Source organism: Apodemus sylvaticus, chromosome 19 (assembly GCF_947179515.1).
Source record: "Apodemus sylvaticus chromosome 19, mApoSyl1.1, whole genome shotgun sequence".
NCBI lineage: Eukaryota > Metazoa > Chordata > Mammalia > Rodentia > Muridae > Apodemus > Apodemus sylvaticus.
This window is the reverse complement of record NC_067490.1, coordinates 26,674,270-26,689,865: the sequence shown is the minus strand read 5'-3', so window position 1 is coordinate 26,689,865 and position 15,596 is coordinate 26,674,270. Positions and strand designations below refer to the sequence as shown.

The 15,596-nt window shown below is 43.8% G+C and overlaps 1 protein-coding gene across 4 annotated transcripts in view; it reads right to left on the bottom strand.

The window, feature by feature from the left end:
- Positions 1–15,596, bottom strand: part of Sgpl1 (sphingosine-1-phosphate lyase 1) — a 45,759-nt gene that overhangs the window by 11,213 nt on the left and 18,950 nt on the right. For all 4 annotated transcript variants that reach the window (XM_052163383.1, XM_052163386.1, XM_052163384.1 and 1 more), the window contains exons 3-7: positions 13,723–13,888; positions 8,733–8,800; positions 5,281–5,428; positions 3,400–3,476; positions 1,707–1,835 (exon numbers count right to left, since the gene is read on the bottom strand). In XM_052163383.1, the coding sequence (XP_052019343.1) occupies positions 1,707–1,835; positions 3,400–3,476; positions 5,281–5,428; positions 8,733–8,800; positions 13,723–13,888 (588 nt within the window). The remainder of the gene's footprint in view (positions 1–1,706; positions 1,836–3,399; positions 3,477–5,280; positions 5,429–8,732; positions 8,801–13,722; positions 13,889–15,596) is intronic.

Sequence of the window (15,596 nt, the reverse complement as noted above, 5' to 3'; positions counted from 1 at the left end):
GAGCACTTGGGAGGCAGAGGCAGGCAGATTTCTGAGTTTGAGGCCAGCTTGGTCTACAGAGTGAATGCCAGGACAGCCAGGGCTACACAGAGACACCCTGGAAAAACCAAAAACCAAAAAAATGGAGGATCATGATCATCCCTTTCCAGTACAGAGAAACAGAGATTTCCTTATCCTCTGCCCCTTCTATGTACTGGATACGACTGATGGGGGAGAAAAGAGCAAACACAGAAAAACAGAACAGCAAATCTGACCCCTTTAAGAGTAAAGATCACAGGGATTTTGGGTAGATTAAAGCTCAAAGTATATTTATTACCCTCTTCCCTCTTGAGCCTCTTGAGAGCTTTTTTTTTTTTTTTTTTTTGGTTTTCTGATTTTGGTTTTTTATTTTTTTGAGTCAGGGTTTCTCTGTGTAGCCCTGGCTGTCCTGGAACTCACTCTGTAAACCAGGCTGGCCTCGAACTCAGAAATCCGCCTGCCTCTGCCTCTCAGAGTGCTGGGATTACAGGCGTGCGCCACCACATGATCATGAGATGGAAGATCACAATTCCATACAACAGGAGCTCATCAAAGCCAGAGAAGAAACAACAAAATGAGACAACAGATTAACAGAGAAAGATCAAGTGTGTCAAGAACATTAAAAAAAAAGACAAAGACAGAAAGACCCACGCCGCTCTACTCATAGTCAATGCCTGAACAGTTGGAAACCCAAGGAATCATGCGAACCCCTGAATAACCTAAAAAAGATGCGAGGGCAAGACGATTCAGAGGAAAAGGAGTTTTCAATTGATATATACCTATCATGTAAGGAAAAAAAAAAGACAGAGCTTCTGTTTCCAGGAACACACAGCAATACCCTAAGCAATGTCTTTAATGAAAATAACTAAGAAGCTTGACAAAGCATTAAAACAGCTATAACCGTTACTGACCTAACATTAAGAATGATCTAAGCCCTAAAACAAAACATAACCAAATTTTCTGCATGACAGTCTACCAAAGCCAGCTCTTCCCCTCTAACAGTGTGCAGTCCAGGGGTTTGCCCAGGGCCACAGAGCAACAGAATACTGCCAAAAAACCCCAAACTCTTCACTGTACAGGAAATCACCTCACTCATGTGAAAGAAGGTAACTTTTTAAAATTTCACACTGGTCAAGAAAAACCACTCTAAAAGAAGAAAATGCAGAGAAAGAGAGAGAGAGAGAGAGAGAGACAGACAGACAGACAGACAGACAGAGACAGGGCTGTGGTACCACACACCTACAACCACAGCAACAGGGAGAGGGAGGGAGGAGCATCAGGAGTTCAAGGTTATCCTCAGCTACAGAGCAGGTCTAAGGCCCACTTGGGCTATGAAACTCTGACTCAAAACACCAAAAAGAAACAGGGGAGAGGAGATAAATGGCAATCAATAGGTATATGGATGAGAAGGTGAGAAAGATGGAGCGAATAAGCTAAGTAGAGAGATGTGGCATGTGACTGGTAAACATGGTGTTCCTTACACTCTCCTAGCAACTTTATATAGGGTGGAAAATTTTTGAAAATATGAAGTTAAACAGAAAAATACCTAGAATATATACCAAAATGCTGACACTCAGTATTTTAAAAGCACAAGCAACATTTTAAAACTGCACTTCATCTAGACCATTCTACACAGTCCAATAATTGTATAACAGACTATCTTTAGACGTCTATTACAAACCACTTACACATCCACAGGAATCTGGTCCCCCATTGAAGAGGGAACAAGTCATCCTTACGATTTCTGCTTCTAACTTCCGTAGTCCGGGGAAGATATCTGGATGCAGTGGATTGCTCCACGTGAATTCTCCATAAGCCTGCAGAGAAATGCAAGAGGGTGTAAGACAAGCTGTTAGCCTAAAAAGAAAAAGAATCATGTACTGCATAAGGTTTCCAGGTATTGGGTCCACCAGTAAGAAGTGGAAAAAGGGTATGATATATTGTCCAACTTAAAGACCAGAACATAATGTAAGAGACAAGATATGTAAATAAATGATTTGACAACGTGATGAGGGAAGAAATATAAGCACAGAAGTATTAAACTGCAACACCAACAGACTGCCATCGCTTTGAAGTTGCATCTTTGCCTGTCACTTTTGGCTGTAAAGGCCAAATACGCCCTGTGAGGCTCATTTTCCTCGTGTGCAAGGGGGACTAACGGTATCTACCTTATGGGGGCCTAGCAATAAATATTTTTGTTTGTTTGTTTATTTTTTGGATTTGGTTTTTTTCGAGACAGGGTTTCTCTGTATAGCCCTGGCTGTCCTGGAGCTCACTCTGTAGACCAGGCTGGCCTCGAACTCAGAAATCCACCTGCCTCTGCATCCCAGAGTGCTGGGATTACAGGCATGCTCCACCACCGCCTGGCTTCCTAGCAATAATTAAACATGAGCATGACAGTTTGCCTGCCACAAAGCAGCCACTGCTGTGAGTTCATCTGTCTGCGTGTGCTGAGGGACCCTGATGGGGAGGACTGTTAGCATCCTAAGTGCTCTAGGAGTGTGCTGAGAGGAACCTGAAGAGATGAATGGGAACTCATCCTATGCAACAGGAGGGAAAGAAACGGAAAGAGCAGGATCCACGTGCACAATGTGTAACGGGGGTGGTTAAAGCGATAGGTGGGCGCTGGCATGAGAGACACACCGTTCCCCCTGTGTGAGGACCTGGGCTTCACCTGCAGCGAATGAAAAGTTTAAACAGAGTTATGACCACTATACCACCAAATAACTAAGCAGAACCTCTAACACCAAGATGTGTGGGGTTTCACATCGTTAACACAAGGCCCGAGAGATCACAACTTTAACTATAATTTCACATGAGAAATGGGCTTCAAAACTAAGGTTGATTAGAAATGGGAGCAGCTCTGTCCCATGCTAAAGTCAGGCTCATCTTGGGGAGTATGCTTTGAGTCAGCCTTGCCTGGACTCCCATATCAAACAGCATTGGCTCTAGCAATGAAAATCTCAAAATGAAGCTCTGCACAGCGGAAGGTCTTCAGTCCCAGCACTTGGGAGACAGGCAGGAAGAGCTCTATGAGTTTGAAATAGTTGGTCTACATACGCAGTTCAAGGACAGCCAGGGCCAGGTAAAGACCCTGTCTCAAAAAACAAACAGTATCCTCAAATGCCAGGCTCCTTCACTAGAAATACAGAGGACGCAGCGAAGTCCAGAGCTAAAGATGACATTTTACATTTTCTGAATCTGAAGATGCATTTGACGTTATTATGCACAGTTACCTATTTAAGTGAAAAGAAACTTTTGAACCTCTATGGTTTCGTTCCAACAGTAAATTTCCCTTGCGCGACTGTTATTACAGGCATGAGATGGAACAGTTAGATGAACTCGGAAAGGCGGCCATGCACATAAGCACCCAGGGCTCACCTGCACCAGCAGCTCTGTGAGCTTCGGTTCCCCGCTGTACACAGCGCCAGAGGCTTTCCCTTCTTGCCAGGAAACATCTGCAGAAACAGTTAAGGCCACTCTGTCAGCGAGCAGGCATCACTGGAAACAGGGATTAGTACAGACAGGAACCAGACATAAGGCTCAGCAGTTAAGAACATGTATCCTTGCAGAGGATTAGAGGTCAGTCCCCAGTGCCCATAGCAGGCAGCTCACAACTTCCTGTATTTCCAGCTTCAGGGGACCCAATGCCCTCTTACGGCTTCTGAGGGCATCTGCACTGAAGTATACATATTCCCACACGGACGGACACACACACACACACACACACACACACACACACACACTTGTATAATTAAAAATAAGTATTTTTAAAAAGAGAAAAAGAGTTGAGTAGAAACTCAATCCTGTTCTTCTATTAAGAACAAAGGGACTTCAATAATGACTTACTACAGCCAAGGGGATGAAAGGTCATTCATTAGTGCCAACAATTGTAGGAAGTGCATCGAGGTTCAATGAAGACAGACAGTAATGTCGCCCTCACCTTCAGCTACCTTCACTCAGCATAAAAGCAGACCCTTTGCCTCCATGCAGCTCCTGTCCTCAATAGAACCTCCTTCTTCAGTAGCTCCCTATCTAGTCACAGGAAGTCATAGGAACTGCTATAAGCAGAGGTGACAGAAAGGCAGCCGTGAAATCTTGCTATCCAGCCTCCAGAGCTCCAGTCAAGGCACAAAGCAGGCCGGTGGAGGGGGAGCACACTCAGTTCAGACAGCGCACGGTGCAGCAGTCGCATCCATAACCAACATTCAAGAGCAGGCACGGAAGTGACCGACCATGAGACGAGGCTGAGAAGGGGTCCCCGCCAGAGTTCCGCTGGCTGCCTCAGAAACATTAACAAATCTGAGATGGGTCCTTCAAGGCTTTCTGCTACCATAAGGCTGCACCCTACTGAAAGTGGTGTGTGAGAGGGGTGTCACCGAAACACTCACTGAAAAGTACACAGAACCACCTGCTCCCCAGAACAGAGTTCTCCAGTTCTCACGAGAACAGAAGGCTGGGCGGCAAAGGCATAGGCAAAGCCCTCCTCCTCACAGCCACGTATGGGACGTGGGGCCAGTCTGACTTTCATTCTTTCCTCATAGGACTTGGCTGTGCACCACGCATGTCTTAGTGGTAAGTTTCATATCCTGCTCTTTGACGCTTCCAAAGAATGAGTTACGACATTTAAAACAAAAAAAGGAAGGAAGGATGACAGCTTGCATGTATGTCTGTGTGTACTTGTGCAGACCTCATGCCAGGGAGACCAGAAGAGGGAACTGGAACCCCAGAACTAAAATTACAGATAATGTAAGCTACCAGGTGGGTACTAGGAATTGAACCCTAGGCCTCTGGAAGACTATCCAGTGTTCTTAAGTGCTAAGCTGTCTATTTCTCCAGGCCCTGTCTACTCACCCCTATCACCCTGTGTTCATCTTCTTTGATTTTTTTTTTTAATTTTGCTTGTTTTTTGAAACAGCATCTACATAAGCCCAGCCTGGTACTACATGACCTAGGTTGTCCTTGGGCTTGCAGCAATCCTCCTATCCCAGGCTCCCAAGCGCTGGGGTTACAGACAGGCACTGTCCCTCCCAGCTCTGTGCACATCTCTGGATGGTGGAGTTACAGTGTTTTCATTGTCTTCTGTGCCTTGAAACAGATATCCTAATTTTAACATAAGTCTGAACTTCATCTACAATAGGAAATTTGGTCTTTAAAGTGGAGAATGAATCGTCCCAGACATGGATCAAATGCCAAGTGATCCCTGACCTGTGCCAACACTAGCCAACAGGGATGTGGGCAGCATCCCTGGCCGAGGCTTACCCAGGGAGCTGTACTCCTTGAGTCTCTCCAGAACGTCAGCTGTGCTCATGCCCTGAGCGGGCAGAGTTTTCACATAATCCTTGTCCACCTTCAGGAATGGCATGTTCTTGACAAGATCTTTCTTGGCTTTGTTCAACTGTTGTTCGATCTCCAAGGATAAAGAAAAAAAAGTTAGATAGAAGGTAAAAGAGTGAAATACAGTAATAGAAAGGCCATCTCTGAGACCGAGTCAATGGCTCAACACCAGGCACTGAATACATAATACTAAGAAGGACTTGTCTTTAAAAAAAAAATGGAAAATGAACATTTTATCTGTTTTGCCAGTCAGCATGTGCAATGCCTCTTAAAATTTAAAAAGCCACCAGGCGGTGGTGGTGCACACTAGCATTCTGGGAGGCAGAGGTAGGTGGATTCCTGAGTTCAAGGCCAGCCTGGTCTACAGAGTGAGTTCCAGGACAGCCAGGGCTACACAGAGAAACCCTATCTCAAAAAACCCAAATCAAAAAAAAAAAACAAAAACAAACAAAAAAAAAAAAACAAAAAAAACCCAAAACATTTTAAAAAGCCAGTTTTCCTTCTGAAAGTCAAAGATGCATTAAATTTCCCCTTTTCTGGGCTGTGCTGACGTTAACGACAGTGCATTGGCCTTGATTTGAACTGGCTAAAGCCGGCATAGCCTGAGTCTAACATTAGGTGCTGCATTGACAACAATACTGTGATTGATAAAGACAGTCATGAAACAGGCCGAGCTACAGCAAAAGGGGATCCTGGCTGTTGATCAATTGATGTGCAATTGATGACTTCGACAGATAATTTAAAAGAACCACAAGTACGGAGGTCCACAGAGGTCCCCGCGCACCCACACAGGCTTCAGAATCGCCGCGATTTGACTATGCTGCATCTCCTTAAGGGGCTATGGGCAGCTTGATCCATCTAACCCACAAATGCTATGGTGGACAAACTATGGTCCTTCCTGCCATCACCTAGGATTCCGTTCCTTCCTCACAGCTACACTTTCTGAGTCATTTCTTTTATCCATTTATTTACTCATTTGCTCAACAAATACTTGGGGAAGGCTAGAGTTGCAGCCAATAAGAAACAAAACAAAACAAAACAAAACAAACAAATGGGAAAAGAAAAGTCCTGTAGTATACGTTTACTTAAAAAAAAAAAGCCCTCACCTCAGGAAGCTTATGTTTAGCAAGAAAGACAGAAAAGTCTACTAATGGTGCTCAGGAGAGAAACAACTGAATAATTATGGACACACAATGGCAGGAGCTGCTACTTCCGAGACTCTTGGGTGACAAGTGTCGAGAGAAAGGCTGTATGTCACAATCTATCTATAGGTTGCAGTGCTGTGGCTTCCACAATACAGTGGTAAAGCCCAAGCTCTCGCCCCCAGCATTCACATTTTTCTCAATCCTGGCCACGGGTGATCAGAATACAAGAGAATCTTATGTGTACCTCTCCGTGCAGCCCGGGGAAACTGACTCCTTTAAGGCATGTCAGCACTTTAAGTGGGTAGCAGTGTCCACGGGACTGGACAATGTTGAGGCATGCTATGGGCACAGAGGCATTTTTTAAAGTCATAGAGAGAAGATCACGCTACATGCACAGTGTCTGTGCAACAGGAACTATGAAAGACGAGTGCTCATGCATAGATTACGTTGTCTGAAGGAGGAAAAAAAGGACACAAAAAAATTCCACTAGGAAGTATATTAAAAATCATAGCAAGCGCTAAGTACTTCCCACTCCCAAGTGCTTGCCTCCATTACATTTATTTCAAAATGCAAATGTTATGCTTTCGGTCTTTTCTACTAAAATGCAAGTTCTGTAAGAGGAAGGACTTGGTGCTGTTCAACACTATATCCCTAGCAAAATAGTAAAAAGAAGGAAGACTAAGAAGGCGCTCATAACTGTGTTGAGTAAATGCCGAGCACAACTGCACACGTGTGTGCACACAGTAACTTCCTGTCTCTCAGCCTCAGAATCTGCTTCTGAAAAATAAAGGTTTGATGGGATCCCATGGCCATCTTCAATTCTACAGTTTCAAAAATTTAAGAACGGGTTCTGGAATCTTAGCATTTATCTGTCTCGAAACTCTGAAGGGGCTGGACCGCAGCTCAGCAGTAGCGTGCCTGCCTATCGTGTGCTGAGGTCCCATGTTTGATGACTGTCACTGCTGCCATCACCTCCACCACTGCCATCACCATGACATCAATACCACCACCATCACCACCAAACCTCAACAAAAGGTACATTTTACAGCTGCTAGGAGTCAAGTGCCTGCCTATCGTCAGTGAGGTCCCAAATTCAATCCCCAATACCACCACTACCACCACCAAAGAAGGACCGTTTCTTTGGGACTGGGGCTCGGTGGTAGAGAGGTACCTGATATGCTTCCCAATGCTACAAAAACACAACAAAACAATCAGTCAAACTGAACTTAAAAGTAAAGGAGAAAGGCGGAGATATTAAAATCCCGGGAAATACTAAGGAAGTGTCTGCCCTCCCCTCCCCACTCATACCCTCTCCCTTCCCTCCCCACTCACACCCCTCCCCCCAGGCTCCCCACCCCTGATTCCAGAAGACTCAAAGTGTAGGAAACCCTCCAAGTAAGTAAAGCTGAGAAAAGCCAGAGAGAAGGGGAGAGGCAGGTCAGAGCAGGGCACTGGGCTGTGACGGCACTGAGGAGTCACAAGCCTTTCTCATTCCTAGGGCCTGCTTATCTCCCCCTTGATAAAGAGCCCAGCCCTGAGAAGTATCTTATCCCAGTAAGATAGCAAAGAGGATGCAGGGAAGAGAGCAACTCTGCTGTAAAGAGGAGCAAAGGGTAAGAACACAGCTGTCATCTCTTTTGGTCTCCAACCCTGGAATCAGGAAACTACTCCCAGAGGTCTACCTGCTTCGGTGAATATAGTTTCTTTCCCTGGAACCCGCAGGTTCCTTCCTTACCTATGCTCCTCTCGTGTGGACCCAGAGTAGACAAAAATGTTTCCTAATTGGCTCTTCACAGAAAGTCTGCCAACCCATGATTTAGTCCCCAGATGGATACCCAGCTAAATTCAGTCCGGCCAGATATTGTTGTAAAGCAAAGTAAGACTTCAGTTGGATTTTCTAATTTCAATTTATTCCTTAGCAGATTTCTCATCTCTCCTTAGACCAAATATGTTGGAGAAAGTGCTAACTAAGCCTTGGCCTTTCCAACCTTTTAAGCCATATCTACTGTAGGGCAGTCCATACTACACACAGGAAGTGTTTACAGCAGCCCAGACTCTGCCCACAGACTCCTGGAGCCTGCTATCAGAGTTGTCAAAACCTAAGGAGTTTCCAAACACTGTCAAATTCCCAAGTTTGGCAGACAAAAATCATTCCTCTTCTTTGAGAATATTGATCTAGCAACAGGAAGAAGAGATATACACACCAAACATGGAAAGACAGATTGTACCTACCTTACGCCCAATAAATGGCATCTTCCTGATAAACTTAAATAATTTATTTTTAAACCGAGACCATAAACCTAGAAAAAACAAATAGTTCTATTAGTCACATGAAATTCCATGGATATAGCGGAACAGTTACCAGACAGCAATCTGGTTACCAACAGTAATCAATCAGTTGTCTCTTACAACTTTACTTCCTCCAGAGGGGGAGTTTCTTTCAATGTTTTATAAAAACCTTTTAGAGTAATATATTTATGTGGCCCACCTTTTCAGTAAATAGACACACACGGTAATGTTTCTTCACCCTCATTTCCTTCCACACAGATCTCATCCTGCCCTTATATAAGGCTTTTGTTTCCAGCATACACTTCCAAAGTTTGATGTATTTACCAGTAACAGCAAAGATAACTCTCACTTATTTCTCGCTTTTACTGAAGAAGCAGTACTGCACTAGACCTTGTTTTCCCACTCAGAAATGTTAAAGATCAGTATTTCCTCATTCATTCCTGGAGGTAAGAGTAGATGTGTGCCCGTGTTCATGTATGTGCCAGCGTGCACGCGCACGTGCCTGCCATTAAAGAAAAGTTTTATAATCTATTTAACTCTCTCCTCGCTGAAGGACACTCAGGCTCATCTTAATTTTTGCTGTTACAAACCATGCTAAAAAAAATAACTATAGAAGTACAGTCACGGAATAAGTTCCCAGAAGCAGCATTGCCAGTCAAATGACACACATATTCCAGAGTTCTTGACCTTCCCAAGGTTTCCAAATGTCCAGATGTCTTCCTATCCCCAAAACCCATGTCTGTGAGACCACACTGACCAAGACAACATTTTCTAGACCTAAAAGGAGTCTGAAAATCACGGACATCAGAGTCCACTTTCAGGCAGTTACAAGGAGTTCTGATCCTGTCAAGCACAGTAATTACAAATCAACAGGTTGGAAGGGCACTTGTGCATTCATACCAGATACACCGCCACTGACCCTGGCAGCAGCACTTTAAGCTGGGCTAGAGGGCTTTATCTATGTCAGGCACAAAAGGCCCTGAGGATGGGAGAATTAGAACTTGTTCAAGGCACAGTTCAGAGCAGCGAGAGAGTACTCTAGGACTCCTACAGCTCTACACTGCCTCAAATGAACTTGAGATTTTGTCATCCAGGTCAGCCTAAGAGATCCCCAACCAGCTTTCCTCTGAAGCATGAACTGAGTAAGAACCTTTGCTGCCTTCCTAAGAGATCTGGGTAGGGCAACTCCTAACGTGGGGCCATGCCAGTATGTCTACTCCCCCAGCTTGTACTAATCAAGGCCCCATGTCCCTGCGTCCTTGCTTTCCAGAGCCTGCTTAGGTAGCTCTGGCCTTCTCCCCCTGTGTCCTATCAATGCTGTAAATCCTGCTGTGGTGATCTGAATAGGAATGGTCCTGCAGACTCTGTGTTTGAATGCTTGGCCCACAGGGGATGGCATTATCAAGAGGTGTGGCCTTGTTGGAAGAAGTGTGTCACTGAGGGGGTGGGCTTTGAGGTCTCCTTTGACTTAAGCTATGCCCAGCTGCCATGCGATGTCTCTTCACAGCAGTGGAAACCCTAACTAAGATGGCTGGGGACAGAACCACTGAGACGCAGACTATGGTGAAACAACAAGAAAAGAGACTGAAGCAGCTCATTTGTGGGTATTATTTTGTTTTCAGAATATTTTCTTCTAGACATTGTAATATAGAACTAAATCTTTTTACATGAATGAGCAATACCCTTTTTTTCTGTATTAAAAATTCTGGGCCAGCAATATGGTCAAACTTGCTGAACCCAGATAAAGGTAGAAAGTGGAAATTGACACCCATGTTGTCCTCTGACTGCATGCATGCTGTGGCACACATACACACATACACACATATAGATAGATAGATAGATGGATAGATAGATAGATAGATAGATAGATAGATAGATAGATAGATAGATATACAGATATACATATACACACATACACCCATACATACACATATACATACACACCTCCAGAATAAATAAAATACAGATTTTAAAAATTTCCTTCTGAGTGTGGTGGCACACGCTTTTAATCCTGGTGCTTGGGAGGAAGCATGGGCAAGCGAACTGTGAGTGCAAGGCTACGCTGGCCTACAGAGTGAGTCCTGGCCAGGGCTACATGAGACCCTTATTATAAAGGAAGGAGGAAGGAAGGAAGGAAGGAAGGAAGGAAGGAAGGAAGGAAGGAAGGAAGGAAGGAAGGAAGGAAGGAAGGAAGGAAGGTAGGTCAAAATTTCTTTTAACATATTGTCAGGACTAAGTTCCGGAGAACTTCTCCAGAGTAGGCCACACCTTCAGCATCTAGGGAAAGGCAGACCTGCTCCTTTTGCCAATCCTTCCCAGTCACTGGAACCTAGAGTCTTTGGCCTTCCACAGTGGACTAAGGCCAGTGGCTCTCACGAATCCTCTAGGCAGGCTGTGAGCACAAGACTGGGACTGCTAAAAAACCCACCTTCCAATGGAACAGCTGCTCGAGTCTCAGCTTTCCGACACAAACACAGTCATTACTAGATCTACCACTCCCTGTCACATACGCAGATCTAATGAATCTTTCATAATTCGTATTCATTTTATTGGTCCTGTTCCTCTAGGAACCCTGACTAATATAATTGGTATACTCCAGTAGCAAGATTTTAATTGGTCTCAGTGGCTTATTCATATTCTATAAAAAAGTTTCCTACAGTAAGCCCAGGCTCCTTTTTAATAAAAATATATATTAAAAGCTAAAATGTCTTGGAGTTCAACTGACAAAACTTAAATACAATACCCTACTAATATAATGGTTTTTGGCAGTTTTCAGATGGACTGCTCAGAGTCAGTAAGTAAGCCGGCTCCAGCACCCAAGACGGTTGTTTCTGCTATAAGTCCAGCAAACTGCATGGCCCAGCCAGCTGACAACTGAGCTATCTATGAAACACAGAGGTAATAAATGTTAACTAGCTCAGCTTGACTGTTATGCAATAAATACACACTTCAAAACAGCATGTTCTAAATAATATTTACAGCTAAATAAAAATTTTAATTTAAAGAAGTAAATACCTAAAGTTAATAACACTAACTATAACAAATAAGTAAGAATGTCAACAACTCTAACTTTAGTCTGGTTTTATAAATATACAATCTTAAAATGGAAAGTACCCAGAATGGTGATTTTAAGGCTTAGGAAAAATAAGAAAATGGAGACTTTTAATGTTTTCTGGGTTTTGAGACCATCACTATAGTCCAGGCTGGCCTCAAATTTACAATCCTCCTGCCTTAGCTTTCCAAGGACTGGGAGTTCAAATTTATATCTCCATGCCTGGCTCCGGACCTGTTTATCTGTTGAAATTTCAATTTGAACTAAAGAGAAAACTCTGTAGAGACTATATAACAAAGTGAATATTAACTAAATGAGATTGCTACTAAACAGAATACTTTTAAATGAGTAAAATGAGAGGCTGAAGTATAGTTCAGTGGCAGAGTACTTCCCTGGCATACACAAGGCCCAAGCTTAAAAGGGCATGAATCTGGTGCACAGATGTATATGTATATGTATATGTATATGTATGGGTCATGTTTTACAACGGTTACGTTGCTGTAACTTTAATGCTACTAAAATAGTTTAATGACTGCATGATAAAATGATAAAAACTACCTGGTGGTGGTGGCACACACCTTAATCCCAGAACTTGGGAGGCAGAGACAGACAGATCTCTGAGCCTAAGGCCAGCCTGGTCTACAGACCTAGTGAGTTCCAGCATAGCCAGGGCTACACAGAGAAACCCTGCCTCACCCCTCACCTAGATAAACAGCTATCTAGTTTGTGGGGAAACAGAAAGTAAAGCAGAAAAAGTGCCTCCAACAGATGATACCACCAAGGAAGTAAAGCAATGGAGACATATCAAGGAAATAAAAAGTGGCTACATTTTCTTCAGATTTTATGTTTTCTACCAAGGAAGTTTCTCAAGCTGTCAGCAGTGTGGGGACAGCCAGGGAGTGTCATGGAGTAACCACTGCTAACAGCGACTCTTTAGATACAAGGAGAATCAGCTTCCCAAGCACTGCCTGTGGGGAGACAGTAACTCACAGCATCATGGTCACTGTCACCTAGAGGTGCAGGCAGAGAAGAGATGGGTGAGCAGGAGCTGTTCACACCTTAGGAAGGGTGTAAGCCAGTCCCTGACCAGTGTCTCCTCCTCAGCCGCCCCTGAGAAACTGTTCTTCTTCCCAAGTCCATCTACTGTCCCTTAGCAGAAGTTACCTCCAAAGGAAGAAGGGCCATGCGTGACTTACGCAGACATCCTAGAGGCCACTTGGTGGCCAAGTGGTGGCTTTGTGAGCGCTGCTCCTCCTCTCCAATGAAAAGGAAGGCCGCCAATGAAAGCAATACATTTCTACTTGGGAAATCTCAAATAACACAATTATGCTCTAGGAAGAAACGAGTGCCGGGCGGTGGTGGCACACGCCTGTAATCCCAGCACTCTGGGAGGCAGAGGCAGGTGGATTTCTGAGTTCGAGGCCAGCCTGGTCTACAGAGTGAGTTCCAGGACAGCCAGGGCTATACAGAGAAACCCTGCCTCAAAAAAACCAAAATAAAAGAAAGAAAGAAAGGAAGGAAGGAAGGAAGGAAGGAAGGAAGGAAGGAAGGAAGGAAGGAAGGAAGGAAGGAAGGAAGGAGTACCGAAAAATATGTACGCTACATTCTGAGACATCTGTGAATCTTTATAGTAACGAACACCTAAGGAGATTTTACCCAAACTACCAAAAAAAAAAAAAAAAAAAAAAAAAAAAAGGCCACAAAACCAAGAATAGTAATAGTTCCCAAAAGTCCTCACAGAATTTCATTCAGACTTCATAAATCAGGGTCTATTTCCCATCTAAATAGTTTAAAAGGCAGGACCAAACCGTAAGGGATACTTCCAACCCACCAGCCCTGGGGGAGGCCCCGTCTACCTTCACAGAGGGGTGGTATACTTACTCTCTGGCTGGAAGATAAGCTCATACACCCAGACTACCAGCAGAGTACACAGGACAGTGCCCACAATGAGCTGCCAGGGCTCGTATTTGGTGCAGTGCCCATTCACGTAATTCTTGGCTTTTGTGGAATATGCTTCCAAAATCTCCAAATAAGGCTCGAAGTCCTTCTAGAAATATAAGAAGAAAAACAGAAACATTACATTCTGAGAAAGGACATCTGTTCTTCGTTTTGTTCAATTCTCATTTTTCAAGGGCAAAGCTGTTGTTACTCAGGATGAGTTCAGCAACAATCTTATCATCTTCAGCAGCTCTCAGAGTTTAGGCACCAGGCTCTCCCATCTCGCAGTGCCACGTGGACTTTGATACACTGATCTGCTTAGTTCGTAAAATAAGAGGACTAATCTAGATCCAGTCCCAGGGAGTCATCACCTTTATCTCCTGCAGGTTCAACAGTTCCTCTCTGTGACCAAGCCTCAGTGTGAGCACCACTTCTTCTCTACCCTCTTTGAATTTCCCCCTTCTCTATCTAGCCATAAACACAACAGTTCTGTGTGGATCCAGACCTGACTATTTTAGGTGCTGTGAACCTATTCTATTACAGCTGTTCCCCTCTGGTGCTGTAGCACAGGGTACAGTGTGCTAAGGCTTAACTGTAGGCATGCTGAAATCTGACTTTCATATAATTGCTCTATCACAAAATATTCATCTTAGCCAACAATGTGAAAATGTATAAATCAAGTTCATGCACACAATCCCAGCACTCAGAGGCTGGAATGGAACCGCAGTTCAGAGGCCGGCCTAGGCGGCATAATGAGACTCAGAAAAAAAAAAAAGAAAAGAAAAAGGTAAAGATCATTCTTGGTTCATAGAGCCAGATTCAACTATGAGGTTACTGTTGGCTAATCCTGCTCTAAAAACTCACTTACGTATTGGGAGTCTGTCATACAGTATTTTACTATTATTGTATCCCATAAAGTATCTGAGATAACAACAACAAAAATCTCAACTTACCAGGATCAGTCAAAATCTGAAATTGGCCCTATGAACACCAGGTCCAGGTAAATATTCTCCTACTGAGCTACATCCCAAACCCTTCTTTGCTTTTAATTTTGAGATAGTATGGCTAGTTGCCAGGCTGGTCTTGAACCCACTTTATAGGCAAAGCAGCTCTCAAACTTAATCCCCTTGCCTGAACTTACCAAGTCACAGAATGGAGCGACTGGGCGGGTCTGGCCAGGAGAGCTCACTCCTGAAAATGCATCTCTCCCTTTAAGTTTCTGCCAAGAATTAATTTGTGGTGGGCTTATCACAGCCTGACTTGCCCGACTCATCTATTTATCTCCCGGACTACAAAGCTGGGTAGGGCTTTTAAGACTGTTCTTTTTTGTTTGGTTTCTTAAAGATCTGCTCTTGTCCCTTTTTACAAAGCCAGAGTGTTTTTAAAAACTTAGTTCATTTGGATGTCTGTTACCCATTCAACATTTTTATGGCACTAAGGTGGTATAAATTTGGGTAAATGCGGAGTTCCACATTCCCAGTGAACTTATAACCTAAAGGGGAACGCATTTATTTTTAAGTATTTCCTGTGCTTTATCTGCATGTGTATCAGTATATCTCATACATGTCTAGTGCCAGAGGAAGTCAGAAAGAACATGGGATGCCCTGTAATTGGAGTTAGATATGGTTATAAATTACTATGTAGGCACTGGGAACGGAGTCACAGTCCCCTACAAGAGCAAAACATGCTCTTAATTAAGTCATCTCTCCAGCCCCTATTCATTTGTATCTACGTTTTATGCGTCCATATATATAAATGACAAAAGTCTTCAGAGGAAAGTGTATAGAAAGGGGCCAATGTGTGCACTGGGCTAGTAA